The sequence below is a fragment of the Rhinoderma darwinii genome, assembly GCF_050947455.1.
Source record: "Rhinoderma darwinii isolate aRhiDar2 chromosome 2 unlocalized genomic scaffold, aRhiDar2.hap1 SUPER_2_unloc_1, whole genome shotgun sequence".
In the NCBI taxonomy this organism is placed as follows: Eukaryota; Metazoa; Chordata; class Amphibia; order Anura; family Rhinodermatidae; genus Rhinoderma; species Rhinoderma darwinii.
In genome coordinates, this window is record NW_027461674.1 from 190086 (window position 1) to 205801 (window position 15716).

Sequence of the window (15716 nt, forward strand, 5' to 3'; positions counted from 1 at the left end):
TTGTACCGCTCATCAGGACCCTCCACCATGCTTCACTGCTGCCTGCAGACACTCATTATTGTACCGCTCTCCAGGACCCTCCACCATCATCACTGCTGCCTGCAGACCCTCATTATTGTACCGCTCTCCAGGACCCTCCACCATCATCACTGTTGCCTGCAGACACTCATTATTGTACCACTCTCCTGGACCCTCCATCATCTTCACTGCTGCCTGCAGACCCTCATTATTGTACCGCTCTCCAGGACCCTCCACCATGCTTCACTGCTGCCTGCAGACCCTCATTATTGTACCGCTCTCCAGGACCCTCCACCATCTTCACTGCTGCCTGCAGACCCTCATTATTGTACCGCTCTCCAGGACCCTCCACCATCTTCACTGCTGCTTGCAGACCCTCATTATTGTACCGCTCTCCAGGACCCTCCACCATGCTTCACTGCTGCCTGCAGACCCTCATTATTGTACCGCTCTCCAGGACCCTCCACCATGCTTCACTGCTGCCTGCAGACCCTCATTATTGTACCGCTCTCCAGGACCCTCCACCATGCTTCACTGCTGCCTGCAGACCCTCATTATTGTACCGCTCTCCAGGACCCTCCACCATGCTTCACTGTTGCCTGCAGACACTCATTATTGTACCACTCTCCTGGACCCTCCATCATCTTCACTGCTGCCTGCAGACCCTCATTATTGTACCGCTCTCCAGGACCCTCCACCATGCTTCACTGCTGCCTGCAGACCCTCATTATTGTACCGCTCTCCAGGACCCTCCACCATGCTTCACTGTTGCCTGCAGACCCTCATTATTGTACCGCTCTCCAGGACCCTCCACCATGCTTCACTGCTGCCTGCAGACCCTCATTATTGTACCGCTCTCCAGGACCCTCCACCATGCTTCACTGCTGCCTGCAGACCCTCATTATTGTACCGCTCTCCAGGACCCTCCACCATGCTTCACTGTTGCCTGCAGACCCTCATTATTGTACCGCTCTCCAGGACCCTCCACCATGCTTCACTGCTGCCTGCAGACCCTCATTATTGTACCGCTCTCCAGGACCCTCCACCATGCTTCACTGTTGCCTGCAGACCCTCATTATTGTACCGCTCTCCAGGACCCTCCACCATGCTTCACTGTTGCCTGCAGACACTCATTATTGTACCACTCTCCTGGACCCTCCATCATCTTCACTGCTGCCTGCAGACCCTCATTATTGTACCGCTCTCCAGGACCCTCCACCATGCTTCACTGCTGCCTGCAGACCCTCATTATTGTACCGCTCTCCAGGACCCTCCACCATGCTTCACTGCTGCCTGCAGACCCTCATTATTGTACCGCTCTCCAGGACCCTCCACCATGCTTCACTGTTGCCTGCAGACCCTCATTATTGTACCGCTCTCCAGGACCCTCCACCATGCTTCACTGCTGCCTGCAGACCCTCATTATTGTACCGCTCTCCAGGACCCTCCACCATGCTTCACTGCTGCCTGCAGACCCTCATTATTGTACCGCTCTCCAGGACCCTCCACCATGCTTCACTGCTGCCTGCAGACCCTCATTATTGTACCGCTCTCCAGGACCCTCCACCATGCTTCACTGTTGCCTGCAGACCCTCATTATTGTACCGCTCTCCAGGACCCTCCACCATGCTTCACTGCTGCCTGCAGACCCTCATTATTGTACCGCTCTCCAGGACCCTCCACCATGCTTCACTGCTGCCTGCAGACCCTCATTATTGTACCGCTCTCCAGGACCCTCCACCATGCTTCACTGTTGCCTGCAGACCCTCATTATTGTACCGCTCTCCAGGACCCTCCACCATGCTTCACTGCTGCCTGCAGACCCTCATTATTGTACCGCTCTCCAGGACCCTCCACCATGCTTCACTGTTGCCTGCAGACCCTCATTATTGTACCGCTCTCCAGGACCCTCCACCATGCTTCACTGTTGCCTGCAGACACTCATTATTGTACCTCTCTCCAGGACCCTCCACCATGCTTCAGTGTTGCCTGCAGACCCTCATTATTGTACCGCTCTCCAGGACCCTCCACCATGCTTCACTGTTGCCTGCAGACACTCATTATTGTACCGCTCTCCAGGACCCTCCACCATGCTTCACTGCTGCCTGCAGACCCTCATTATTGTACCGCTCTCCAGGACCCTCCACCATGCTTCACTGTTGCCTGCAGACACTCATTATTGTACCGCTCTCCAGGACCCTCCACCATCTTCACTGTTGCCTGCAGACACTCATTATTGTACCTCTCTCCAGGACCCTCCACCATGCTTCAGTGTTGCCTGCAGACCCTCATTATTGTACCGCTCTCCAGGACCCTCCACCATGCTTCACTGTTGCCTGCAGACATTCATTATTGTACCGCTCTCCAGGACCCTCCACCATGCTTCACTGTTGCCTGCAGACACTCATTATTGTACCTCTCTCCAGGACCCTCCACCATGCTTCAGTGTTGCCTGCAGACCCTCATTATTGTACCGCTCTCCAGGACCCTCCACCATGCTTCACTGTTGCCTGCAGACACTCATTATTGTACCGCTCTCCAGGACCCTCCACCATGCTTCACTGCTGCCTGCAGACACTCATTATTGTACCTCTCTCCAGGACCCTCCACCATGCTTCAGTGTTGCCTGCAGACCCTCATTATTGTACCGCTCTCCAGGACCCTCCACCATGCTTCACTGTTGCCTGCAGACACTCATTATTGTACCTCTCTCCAGGACCCTCCACCATGCTTCAGTGTTGCCTGCAGACCCTCATTATTGTACCGCTCTCCAGGACCCTCCACCATCTTCACTGCTGCCTGCAGACCCTCATTATTGTACCGCTCTCCAGGACCCTCCACCATGCTTCACTGTTGCCTGCAGACACTCATTATTGTACCTCTCTCCAGGACCCTCCACCATGCTTCAGTGTTGCCTGCAGACCCTCATTATTGTACCGCTCTCCAGGACCCTCCACCATGCTTCACTGTTGCCTGCAGACACTCATTATTGTACCGCTCTCCAGGACCCTCCACCATGCTTCACTGCTGCCTGCAGACCCTCATTATTGTACCGCTCTCCAGGACCCTCCACCATGCTTCACTGTTGCCTGCAGACACTCATTATTGTACCGCTCTCCAGGACCCTCCACCATCTTCACTGTTGCCTGCAGACACTCATTATTGTACCTCTCTCCAGGACCCTCCACCATGCTTCAGTGTTGCCTGCAGACCCTCATTATTGTACCGCTCTCCAGGACCCTCCACCATCTTCACTGCTGCCTGCAGACCCTCATTATTGTACCGCTCTCCAGGACCCTCCACCATCTTCACTGCTGCTTGCAGACCCTCATTATTGTACCTCTCTCCAGGACCCTCCACCATGCTTCAGTGTTGCCTGCAGACCCTCATTATTGTACCGCTCTCCAGGACCCTCCACCATGCTTCACTGTTGCCTGCAGACATTCATTATTGTACCGCTCTCCAGGACCCTCCACCATGCTTCACTGTTGCCTGCAGACACTCATTATTGTACCTCTCTCCAGGACCCTCCACCATGCTTCAGTGTTGCCTGCAGACCCTCATTATTGTACCGCTCTCCAGGACCCTCCACCATGCTTCACTGTTGCCTGCAGACACTCATTATTGTACCGCTCTCCAGGACCCTCCACCATGCTTCACTGCTGCCTGCAGATCCTCATTATTGTACCGCTCTCCAGGACCCTCCACCATCTTCACTGCTGCCTGCAGACCCTCATTATTGTACCGCTCTCCAGGACCCTCCACCATGCTTCACTGTTGCCTGCAGACATTCATTATTGTACCGCTCTCCAGGACCCTCCACCATGCTTCACTGTTGCCTGCAGACACTCATTATTGTACCTCTCTCCAGGACCCTCCACCATGCTTCAGTGTTGCCTGCAGACCCTCATTATTGTACCGCTCTCCAGGACCCTCCACCATGCTTCACTGTTGCCTGCAGACACTCATTATTGTACCGCTCTCCAGACCTTCAGAGAACAAACTGCCTCCTGTTACACCAAGTTCTTCACATTTTACTCCTCAGTCCAGAGCACCTCTCTGCCATTTTTCTGGACCCCAGTTCCTATATTTTCGTGCATAGTTGAATCTCTTGGCCTTGTTTCCACGTGGAAGGTTTGGCTTTTTTTCCGTAATTCTTTTTTTTTTTAAATCAGACAAATTTTTATTGAAAATACAACATGAATTATACATCCTTTTCATTTCTGGTAAAGTACAAAGAATCAGTCAACAGAAAAAAAAAGCAAAGTACCAACATAACATCTTGTGCTTAGACCAAAATTCCTGTAATTTACATTACACTTTGCCTTTCATCATCATTAGTTATACCAGTATATATATCCCTTTCCCTAACCCTAACACCCGAACTCCCCTCCCCTTTCGCAGTACCTCCTCTGTTCCTTGATTCGCCAAGTCCCTCCACCTCTTCCCTCCTTCCTGTATGCCTGCCCGCGATTTCACCATACTTTACACATATATATGCGTCAGTCCACCTTCAAATCCCATCTAATGTGTCACATCACTATAGGTGTTCACCCATTTACTCCATTGCTTCTCATATTTATGCATTGCCCCTCTTTTTAGATATATTCGGTGTTCCAGTGATACCGTGTGGTTAACATATCCAACTAGCTCAGCCACCTCTGGGGGATCCGCCTGCAACCAATATTTTGCAATTAATTTCCTAGCATGATACAGAACCTTTTTTATAGCCAGTAATTCTACCCCATCTCCTCCTTCCTCCCCCATACAACCCAATAAAAAGATCTTAGGTTCCAGTGGGAACTCTCTACCATATACTCTAGATACCATTCCCTTAACTGCTTTCCAATATATATTCAGCTTTGGGCAACTCCAAAACATATGCTTTATATCTGCTCCATCAAACATACACCTGGGACACTCTTTTGTTGTTCTAATTCGCATTTGCCACAGCACCTTAGGTGTCCTATACACCCTATGCAGCAGAAAGAGTTGCGACCTCCTGTGTGCCACACTAATAGAGATTATTTTGGGCGATCCGATTAATTCCTCCCATTCTTCATCCGCTATCGTCCCTAAATCCTCTTCCCATTTACGTCTAGTCTCTACCAACGGATCTCCTAGGAATTTAGTAAGTAGCATACTATATAGCACCGAAATAAGCCCCTTAGTGTCCTGGGCCTCCAGCACCCGTTCCATCCCTCCCATAGTGGAGCAACTCAAATCCACCAGCCTCTCTTGTGTCTGCATCGCATGCCTGAACTGAAGATATTGATAGAACCGCCTATGTGAGAGTCCAAACTCTTCCTGTAGCTGCGCAAACAGCTTAAGAGTCCCTCCTTCATATATCTGGTGCACATATCTAATCCCTGCTTGTTCCCAATCCTGAAATCCTTCCAAAATATTAACCTCCCATAGATAAGGATTATCCCACAAAGGCATATAGTTGGAGCATCCTGCAATCCCCAATATCTTCTTACTTTCCCACCAGACTTTATGTAATAGTAGCAGAGTCGGTTTCCCTCTCGCCTCCCTCCGTAATTTATGCGACTCCATGGCCTCTAATAAATTCGTTCTTTGACCCAGATAGTATACCAGTTTCCCACTGGAGTTCCAATCCTCCCTGTTCTTCCATCCTTTAAAGTGTTGTATTTGGGCTGCTAGATAATATATCCACGCATTCGGAATAGCTAACCCCCCCTGTTCTGCTGGTAATTGTAGCTTTTCCATTTTTATCCTGGGGACCCCCCTTTTCCACACTAAGTCTCTAAACAAATTATGTATTCTCCTGAACCAGTATTTAGGTAACCACATTGGGGCATTGTGCAGAATATAGAGAACCTGGGGCATCAGAATCATTTTGATGAGGTTTGCTCGTCCCAGTGCTGACAGCGGCAACCCAAGCCAGACTTTGGTCCTATCTGCCAATTTATTCAGTAATGGTATCACATTCAACTCGACAAAGTCCTGCACCCTTGCTGATACCGTAATCCCCAGATATTTAAATTTCCGTACACACGGCACTTCAGTTCCTCCAATCATCAATGGTGTATTCACTGGCTGGAGTGGTAACAACGCCGACTTATTCCAATTAATTTTTAACCCTGAAAACCTGCCAAACCTCTCCAATATCGCCATTATCACTGGCAGTGAATGATCTATCTCCCCCAGGAACAGCAGTATATCGTCCGCGTATAGTGCTATACGCTCCTCCAACTCTCCACAGCGAAACCCCTCTATCCCCGGATGTTGTCTTACCATATTTGCTAGTGGCTCAATCGCTAGCGCAAACAGTAACGGAGAAAGTGGGCACCCCTGTCTCGTCCCCCTCTCCAACCTAAAAGAGTCCGACATCCTTCCATTTGCTCTGATCCGAGCCACCGGTTCCTTATACAGTAATTGTACCCACTTAATAAAATTCCCTCCAAAGCCAATCCGCTCCAATACAGCCCATAAGTAGTTCCATTCCACACTATCGAACGCCTTGGCGGCATCTAACGACAACACTGCTCTACACCTCATATCCGGGGCATCTGTCTGCAAATTTAAGAATAGTCTACGTAAGTTAACTGCTGTAGAACGTGCTGGCATAAATCCTGACTGATCCATCCCTACTATTGTAGTCACTACGCGCGACAACCTATTAGCTAGCACTTTAGCTAAGATTTTTATGTCTGTAGTCAACAGAGATATCGGTCTGTAAGAGTCAGGTTGCGTTCGATCTTTCCCATCTTTAGGAATCACAACTATAGCAGCTTCATACATTGTCTGCGGTAAACGCCCTCTGGCGAAACTATCCTGGAACACCTCCAGTAACTCTGGCAGAACCGTCTCTCCATATGTTCATTTGCCATAGAGCTTACCGCTTTTTCCGTAATTCTTGAAGACCACTTCTGGCCAGACTTTTCTGCACAGTAGATGGGTGTATCTGGTTTCTGGCAGTTCTGAGCCGATGGCACTGCTGGACATCTTCTGATTTAGAAGAAAAGTATACATGACGTGTCTGCTCAGCTGCATGAAGTTTCCTTGGCTGACCACTGTGTCTACGGTCCTCAGCATTGTCTGTTTCTTTGTGCTTCTTCAAAAGAGCTTGAACAGCAGATCTTGATTCCACGTCTGCTGTGAAATCTTTGCCTGGGAGAGACCTCGCTGATGCAGTATAATTACCTTGTGTCTGGTCGCTGTGCTTAGTCTCGCCATGGTGGATCTGTGACATAAAACTGCCTTCCACAACCTCACCTTTGTAGCAGAGTCTGGCTGTTCCTCCCCAGTTTTAAGTCTCCTACACAGCTGTTTCTGTTACAGATAATGACTGTTTCACCTACGTATGAAAATGATTATCTCCTTTTTGGTAGAATTGGTTAATCCCAGAAAATCCATGGCTGTGAGAGTGTACCTAGAAGAATTGATGCTGTTCTGAAGGCAAAGGGCGGTCACACCAAATATTGATCTGATTTAGATTTCTCTTCAGTTCGCTCACTTTGTATTTTGTTAATAGGTAAAAAAAAACAAACTATTAACACTTCTATATATGAAGCATTCTTACTTTCTACAACTGCCGAAAACTTTTGCACGGTAATAGTCTGATATCTCACATTATAATAATCGCTGGTTTATTGGCCCATTCCCGATGTTAGTCATGGGATCCACCATCTGTTGTATAATTTGTAACTATGTGCTATCTTCTGCCTCTAGTTCAGTAATCTCTTTGGCACGTTTTACCGCTGCGGGAACCTGACATTCACCCCGGATGGAAACTCACTCATCAGTCCTGTGGGGAATCGGATCAGCGTCTTTCATCTCAAGAAGTGAGTGCTATGTGGGGGAGGGGGTGCTCTGTGTGGAGGAATGTATCATGTGTGGAGGATTGCCTCGTCATGCCTGATCTGTGTGGGTGAATGTATCATGTGTTGAGGATCGCCTCATCATGCCTGATCTGTGTGGGTGAATATGTCGTGTGGAGGATCGCCTCGTCATGCCTGATCTGTGTGGGTGAATGTGTCGTGTGGAGGATCGCCTCGTCATGCCGGATCTGTGTGAGTGAATGTATCATGTGTGTAGGATCGCCTCGTCATGCCTGATCTGTGTGGCTGAATGTATCATGTGGAGGATCGCCTCATCATGTCTGATCTCTGTGGGTGAATGTATCATGTGTGGAGGATCGCCTCGTCATGCCTGATCTGTGTGGGTGAATGTATCGTGTGGAGGATCGCCTCGTCATGCCTGAACTGTGTGGGTGAATTTTTCGTGTGGAGGATCGCCTCGTCATGCCTGATCTGTGTGGGTGAATGTGTCGTGTGGAGGATCGCCTCGTCATGCCTGATCTGTGTGGGTGAATGTGTCGTGTGGAGGATCGCCTCGTCATGCCTGATCTGTGTGGGTGAATGTGTCGTGTGGAGGATCGCCTCGTCATGCCTGATCTGTGTGGGTGAATGTATAGAGGATCGCCTCGTCATGCCTGATCTATGTTCAATGTCTGGGGTATTGGGGGGGGGTCACGATACCAGAATTTTGACTTGGATACCGATACTTTGTGCAGTGTTGCGATTATAGATACCAAAACGATATTGAGGGCAGAATAATTTTTTTCTTTTTGCTTCCCGGCGTTCATAACTTTTAGACTAATACGCCTGTATGAGACTTTGTTTTTTCGCGGGGCGCGTTGTACTTTATGGTGGGGCTATTTTTTGGACCGTTTGAGGGTGCACAGCATGGATCGTGCAACCCTATGGGGTATACTGGAAGGGACTGCGCGCTCAGACATGACGAGCCGATGCTGCTGCTGACGCGTTTCTTTTTTCTCTGTCAGTAATCATGCGGAGACCCTGCCTGTGGCGACACGTTGTAACATCACGTGTGTGGCCCTGTCCCCGGACGGCTCTCTGGGGATCCTGGTGGATGAAGGTGAGGTGTGGTCCTGTGAGGGTGGGCTCTGGGTGGGGGATGTTCTGGTCTGATGTCTTCTCTCTTCACAGAGGGGTCCGCGCTTCTCATCAGCGTCATCACTAAGTCCGTCCTCAATCACTTCCACTTCCAGCAGCCCGTGCACGCTGTGAGCTTCTCCCCGGACGGCAGGTGAGTGTGCGCAGTACTGGGGGGGCCGGTGACCCGTCCTGACCGCTTTCTGACCCCTCCACCATTTTTTGCCTGCAGGAGGTTCGTGGTGTGTAAAGGCTCGGTCGCTCTTCTGTATCACGCTCCGGGGAAGAGGCGCGAATTCAACGCTTTTGTTTTGGATAAATCGTTCTTTGGTCCTTATGATGAGACGACCTGCGTCGACTGGACGGACGACTCCAAGTAAGCGCCGCGGTGGGGGAGGGCTGATAGAGGGGGAGGTTCCTGCACCCGCCAGGTGTAGTCCTTGCTCTGATTATGGTGTTGCCGTTTCTTTCCCAGGTGCTTTGCGGTTGGCAGTAAGGACATGACTACCTGGGTGTTCGGAGCGGAGCGCTGGCAGAATCTCATCTTTTACTGTCTTGGGGGCCACAAGGACGCCATCGTGTCATGTTTCTTCCAGGAGGACAGTCTGGATGTGAGTCAGGGGTGGTCATGCTCATGGGGAATCTGGCTGATCTGATCACACAGCGCTGCTCCTTCCTGTTCCCCCCGATCACTGTCACTGCTCGTCTTCTCTGTAGATTTACACCATCAGTGCTGATGCCACGCTCTGCATGTGGGAGTGTGACACCGAGCTCACCCAACTCCTGCCCAGAGAACCCAAGATAAAGTCTCAACAAGAAGAACCAGCGGAGGAGAAAGGAGAGGAAATCCGAGGCTCGGCCAATCCCAGTGCAGAGGAGAAGCAGCGCAGGGTGCAGTACAAGAAGAGCTGCAAGTAAGTCTACTCCACCTGCCTGCTACCGTAGTAAGTCCATGCATTATGAAGAGGTGGCGCAGCGCCTTCTACTGGCTGAGGTTGTGTCCTGCAGTGCGGATGTGTGTGTGGCGCGGGTGAAGCATTCGTTGACCTGCGCTGTGGGCGGTTCCTCCTGTTCACACTTTTTCTTTCCCTCCAGACATTTCTTCAATAAAGAAGGAGATTTCACCTCGCTGACCGCCGCCGCCTTCCACAAGAAGCTGAATATTCTGGTGACCGGCTTCTCATCTGGAGCCTTCCACATCCATGAGCTGCCAGAGCTGAGTCTCATCCACTCCCTCAGGTGACTCCCTGCATGATGCTATGACGTGGCCTGCCCCTCCCCCCGTGTGTCGCGTGGCCTGCCCCTCCCCCCGTGTGTCGTGTGGCCTGCCCCTCCCCCGTGTGTCGCGTGGCCTGCCCCTCCCCCGTGTGTCGCGTGGCCTGCCCCTCCCCCGTGTCGCGTGGCCTGCCCCTCCCCCGTGTGTCGCGTGGCCTGCCCCTCCCCCGTGTGTCGCGTGGCCTGCCGCTCCCCCCGTGCGCCGCTCGGCCTGCCGCTCCCCCCGTGCGCCGCTCGGCCTGCCGCTCCCCCCGTGCGCCGCTCGGCCTGCCGCTCGCCCCGTGCGCCGCTCGGCCTGCCGCTCCCCCCGTGCGCCGCTCGGCCTGCCGCTCCCCCCGTGCGCCGCTCGGCCTGCCGCTCCCCCCGTGCGCCGCTCGGCCTGCCGCTCCCCCCGTGCGCCGCTCGGCCTGCCGCTCCCCCCGTGCGCCGCTCGGCCTGCCGCTCCCCCCGTGCGCCGCTCGGCCTGCCGCTCCCCCCGTGCGCCGCTCGGCCTGCCGCTCCCGCCCCTCCCCCGTGTGCTAACATTATTTTTCCTGTAGTATTTCAGATCAGAGCATCTCCTCCATCACTATAAACAGCACAGGGGACTGGATCACGTTTGGTAGCAGTGGTGAGTACAGCTCCGCCCCTCTGTGTGGTGAGCGCCCCCCGGTGGGTAACAGCTGTTTTGTCCGGCAGGTCTTGGTCAGTTACTGGTGTGGGAATGGCAGAGCGAATCGTATATCCTGAAACAACAGGGACACTTCAACAACATGGTGGCTCTATGTTACTCCCCTGACGGCCAGCACGTGGTCACTGGCGGAGATGATGGCAAGGTAGGAGGCGGAGCCTGGGCGGAGCGATATTGTGTATTATATACGGTGTAGGTCTGGTCTGTCAGCCGCGCCTCTGGTCATGTGATCAGTATGTTTGGTAATGGCGCTGGAAGTTCGCTGTACCCCTCCCCCGTTTCCTCTGACCTCTCATCTCCCCGCAGGTGAAGGTGTGGGACACCAGTAGTGGTTTCTGCTTTGTGACGTTCACAGAACACACGAGCGGCATCAGCGCCGTCACCTTCACCAGTAACGGGCAGGTGGTGCTCAGCGCCTCCCTGGACGGCACGGTCAGAGCCTTCAGCTTGATGAGGTGAGTGCATATCTATAGGAGTGGAGTCCTCCACCTGCGGGGCGCGCTGTCCGGGGGCTCACTGGTCAGTCTCGTTCCAGGTATCGTAACTTCAGGACCTTCACATCTCCTCGGCCGGCTCAGTTCTCCTGCCTGGCGGCAGACGGTAGCGGTGACATCGTGTGCGCCGGGGCACTGGACTCGTATGAAGTTTATGTGTGGAGCATGCAGACCGGGAGACTCCTGGACGTGAGTGACCCTACGCCTCCCCTCTTAAAGGGACACTACCGTCCATAAACACGTTTCCACATATTATTCAGCAACATCGGGTGAAAAAGAAGAAATAATAATGTGGTCTTGTTTCTGTGATGTCATCGACTTCCTCTCTGTGCGCTGGTGGTATCATGTGAGAAGCCCCTGTCTAGGCCGATCCAGAGAACAATAGAGCGCTCGTTCCAATCCTCCACCTACTATTATAAGGAGACGGCTGGGAGATGACCTCAATCCTGACCATAGTCTGCGCTGACATTCGGGAGTTTTAACCCTTAGTGATCACTGCTAGAGAAGTACAATATTTAGTTTTTAAGGGTAACTAAACTTTTGACAAGTTATAGTGACGTCAGAAGTTTTGATGGGTGGGGGTCCGGGCACTGGGACCCTCACATATCGCTAAAATGAAGCAGCAGAAGCGTTTCGTTGAGCGATGTGCTGCTTCGTTTCTGATCGGCTTTCATCGGAGCGGTGGACGGGCTCAAAAGAAAGTCTGAGTCTTTATACCGCCGCTGAGCTCTGAGGAGAGCCGATCAGAAACCGAGCTCACCCGAACGCTTCTGCCGCTTTGTTTTAGAGATCGGTGGGGGTCTCCGTGCTCGGACGTCCACCGGTCCAAACGTCTGGCATGTCACTATAACATGTTAAAGTTTTTTTTTAAAAGTTCAGTTACCCTTTAATTTAGACTTTCAGAGCACTGCCGCAAAAAAAGAAAAAAACAGCCCAAAAAAAAAGTTTTCCATGAATATTGAGTTTTTACAAAAATCCCCCTCTCTGACTGAAGAACATAAAACATCCCAACGATTCCTCCCAGGAGATCAGCCTCCCATCCCCCTCAAAAATCTCAATCTCTGGTTGTTAGGCATCTGGCTGCAGCAGGAGCCCTTCCCCACTGCTGTCACACCCCCTAACTGTAGCCACACCCCTTAAGATGACTACTTTTTGAAAAAGGGATCAGGGAGAACTTACCACCTGTGTGACAGTCCTGACAAACCCTGGGGATAAGTTCTAATGTTTGTTATAATTCATTTGAAGGTTTACTGTTCCTTTAAGTAATATCACATGACATCAGACGATTGGATTACAAGTATCGGAAACTTTATATCTGTATTGATGAGGTTTGTGACTGTAGGTCTTAGCCGGACACGAGGGGCCGATCAGCAGCGTGGCGTTTAACCCCTGGAAGTCTGTTCTGGCCACCGCCTCTTGGGACCGGACGGTGAGACTCTGGCACATGACGGACAGCTGGAGGACAACAGAGACGCTGGGTCTGACCGCGGACGGTAAGTCGTGAGGTTGTTCAGGGGGCTGAGAGTAAAGGGTCGTGCTAGTGATGACGCTTCATTGCCTCGCCGGAATTCACCTCGCCGCTCCCACTAACCCTGCCGTTCCTGCTCAGCCGTGTGTTGCGTAGCTGACGTGGCGGTTCTGTGACGTTGCATGTCTTGGGTGCGTTCCTGTCGTTCTGTGACGCTGCTCGATGTCGGTGTGTGTACGCCGGCTAATGTAAACCTTCAGCTTGTCTCCGTTATTCTCCACCCTCTCATGACCTCCTGGACGTGTGGCTGTAACCTGCGAGGTGGAGCTGTTGCAATATAATCCGTGTCCATCTCCCACAGTCGCCACTTTTCTGAGAAGCTTTCTCGGTGACTATGCCGGCTCTGTGAGACCTGAGGGTATATCTACAGCTGGAGCGCGGCGTTGCTTGTAAATAGTGAGAGTAGCAGGAGGGCGCGCAGACCGGACACTGTCCACACAGGACCATGGTTGTGCGCGGGTGGAGAATGACATGAAGTACAGTGACGCTCATCCTCCGACTCGTCTCCAGTATAATATTGTCAGAGGTGACCACATGTCCTCTCTCTTACTCAGGTCTGGCGGTCACTTTTCGTCCGGATGGCGGGGAACTGGCGGTGGCTTCTCTGGATGGTCAGATCACCATGTGGGACCCGGAGAAGGGGATTCAGACGGGATCCATTGAGGGAAGACACGATCTTCAGCTAGGACGCAAAGAGACGGATAAAGTCACTGCCAAACACTCCTCTAAGGGGAAGTGAGTGACCGCGCAGACTCAGCCGGACAATGACGGCCCACAAACCCCTCCTGTCCTCTCCTCACACCTGTCACATCTGACCTCTGATTATTTCTCAGGGCCTTCACTACTCTGTGTTACTCAGCAGACGGCCACGCTCTTCTTGCCGGCGGCGCCTCACGATTTGTGTGTATTTATCACGTCCGAGAGCAGCTGCTCGCCAAAAAGTTTGAAATCTCCTGCAATTATTCTCTGGATGCCATGGAGGTGAGGACGGGAAATAAGAGGGAAACAAAGGGGTTAATATAAGGAGCGCGAGTCAACACCTGACACTCCTGCTCCGTCTCTCACTCTCTCCTTGTCTCTTGCGCACTCTTTTCCTGCTCTCTCTCTCCCCGTTCCTTGCTCCTCTCTTACTTCCCGTTCCTTGCTCCTCTCCTGCTCTCTCTTCCTCCCCGTTCCTTCTCTCCAGCTCTCTTCCCGTTCCTTGCTCCTCTCCTACTCTCCGCGTTCCTTGATTCTCTCCTGCTTTCTCTCCCCGTTCCTTGCTCCTCTCCTGCTCTCTCCCCGTTCCTTGCTCCTCCTGCTCTCTCCCTCTCCCCGTTCCTTGCTCCTCTCCTGCTCTCTCTCTCTCCCCGTTTCTTGCTCCTCCACTGCTCTCTCTTCCTCTCCCCGTTTCTTGCTCCTCCACTGCTCTCTCTTCCTCTCCCCGTTTCTTGCTCCTCCACTGCTCCCTCTCCCCGTTCCTTGCTCCTCTCCTGCTCTCTCTCTCTCTCCCCGTTTCTTGCTCCTCCACTGCTCTCTTCCTCTCCCCGTTTCTTGCTCCTCCACTGCTCTCTCTTCCTCTCCCCGTTTCTTGCTCCTCCACTGCTCTCTCTCCCCGTTCCTTGCTCCTCTACTGCTCGCTTTCTCCCCGTTCCTTGCTCCTCTCCTGCTCTCTCTCCCCGTTCCTTGCTCCTCTCCTGCTCTCTCCCCGTTCCTTGCTCTCTCTCCCCGTTCCTTGCTACTCTCCTGCTCTCTCTCCCCGTTCCTTGCTACTCTCCTGCTCTCTCTCCCCGTTCCTTGCTGCTCTCCTGCTCTCTCTCCCCGTTCCTTGCTGCTCTCCTGCTCTCTCTCCCCGTTCCTTGCTGCTCTCCTGCTTTCTCTCCCCGTTCCTTGCTCCTCTCCTGCTCTCTCCCCGTTTCTTGCTCCTCCACTGCTCTCTCTTCCTCTGCCCGTTTCTTGCTCCTCCACTGCTCTCTTCCTCTCCCCGTTTCTTGCTCCTCCACTGCTCTCTCTCTCCCCCGCTTCTTGCTCCTCTCCTGCTCTCTCTCCCCGTTCCTTGCTCCTCTCCTGCTCTCTCTCCCCGTTCCTTGCTCCTCTCCTGCTCTCTCTCTCTCTGTTCCTTGCTCCTCTCCTGCTCTCTCTCTCCCTGTTCCTTGCTCCTCTCCTGCTCTCTCTCTCCCTGTTCCTTGCTCCTCTCCTGCTCTCTCTCTCCCTGTTCCTTGCTCCTCTCCTGCTCTCTCTCTCTCCCTGTTCCTTGCTCCTCTCCTGCTCTCTCTCTATCCCTGTTCCTTGCTCCTCTCCTGCTCTCTCTCTCCCCCCGCTTCTTGCTCCTCTCCTGCTCTCTCTCTCCCCCCGCTTCTTGCTACTCTCCTGCTCTCTCTCCCCGTTCCTTGCTCCTCTCCTGTTCTCTCTCTCTCCCTGTTCCTTGCTCCTCCTGCTCTCTCTCTCCCCGTTCCTTGCTCCTCTCCTGCTCTCTCTCCCCGTTCCTTGCTCCTCTCCTGCTCTCTCCCTGTCCCTTGCTCCTCTCCTGCTCTCTCTCTCCCTGTTCCTTGCTCCTCTCCTGCTCTCTCTCTCCCTGTTCCTTGCTCCTCTCCTGCTGTCTCTTGTTCTCTCTTGTCTTCTCCACTTTTCTTACTCTTCTCTGTTATATTCCATCAGGAGTTTCTGGACCGCCGTAAGATGACAGAGTTCGGGAGTCTGGCTTTGGTTGATGAGGGAGCTGGAGAGGATGGAGTCACTCTGAGACTTCCAGGAGTCCGTAAAGGTAGGGGGGAGGGGAAGTCTCTCAATGGAGGATTCCAGTCCTCACCTCTAGGGAAGTCTTTTTGTGA

General features: G+C 52.5%; 1 protein-coding gene across 1 annotated transcript in view; it reads left to right on the top strand.

Moving 5' to 3' along the window:
• The window catches only part of LOC142674699 (periodic tryptophan protein 2 homolog), a 48043-nt gene that overhangs the window by 18564 nt on the left and 13763 nt on the right, over nt 1-15716 (top strand). Inside the window, exons 2-16 of the mRNA XM_075847213.1 lie at nt 7714-7826; nt 8828-8922; nt 8994-9093; nt 9172-9315; nt 9415-9550; nt 9657-9853; nt 10035-10178; nt 10754-10824; nt 10893-11029; nt 11191-11339; nt 11420-11567; nt 12721-12871; nt 13461-13641; nt 13740-13887; nt 15544-15649. Coding sequence (XP_075703328.1) covers nt 7714-7826; nt 8828-8922; nt 8994-9093; nt 9172-9315; nt 9415-9550; nt 9657-9853; nt 10035-10178; nt 10754-10824; nt 10893-11029; nt 11191-11339; nt 11420-11567; nt 12721-12871; nt 13461-13641; nt 13740-13887; nt 15544-15649 — 2020 coding nt within the window. The remainder of the gene's footprint in view (nt 1-7713; nt 7827-8827; nt 8923-8993; nt 9094-9171; nt 9316-9414; nt 9551-9656; nt 9854-10034; nt 10179-10753; nt 10825-10892; nt 11030-11190; nt 11340-11419; nt 11568-12720; nt 12872-13460; nt 13642-13739; nt 13888-15543; nt 15650-15716) is intronic.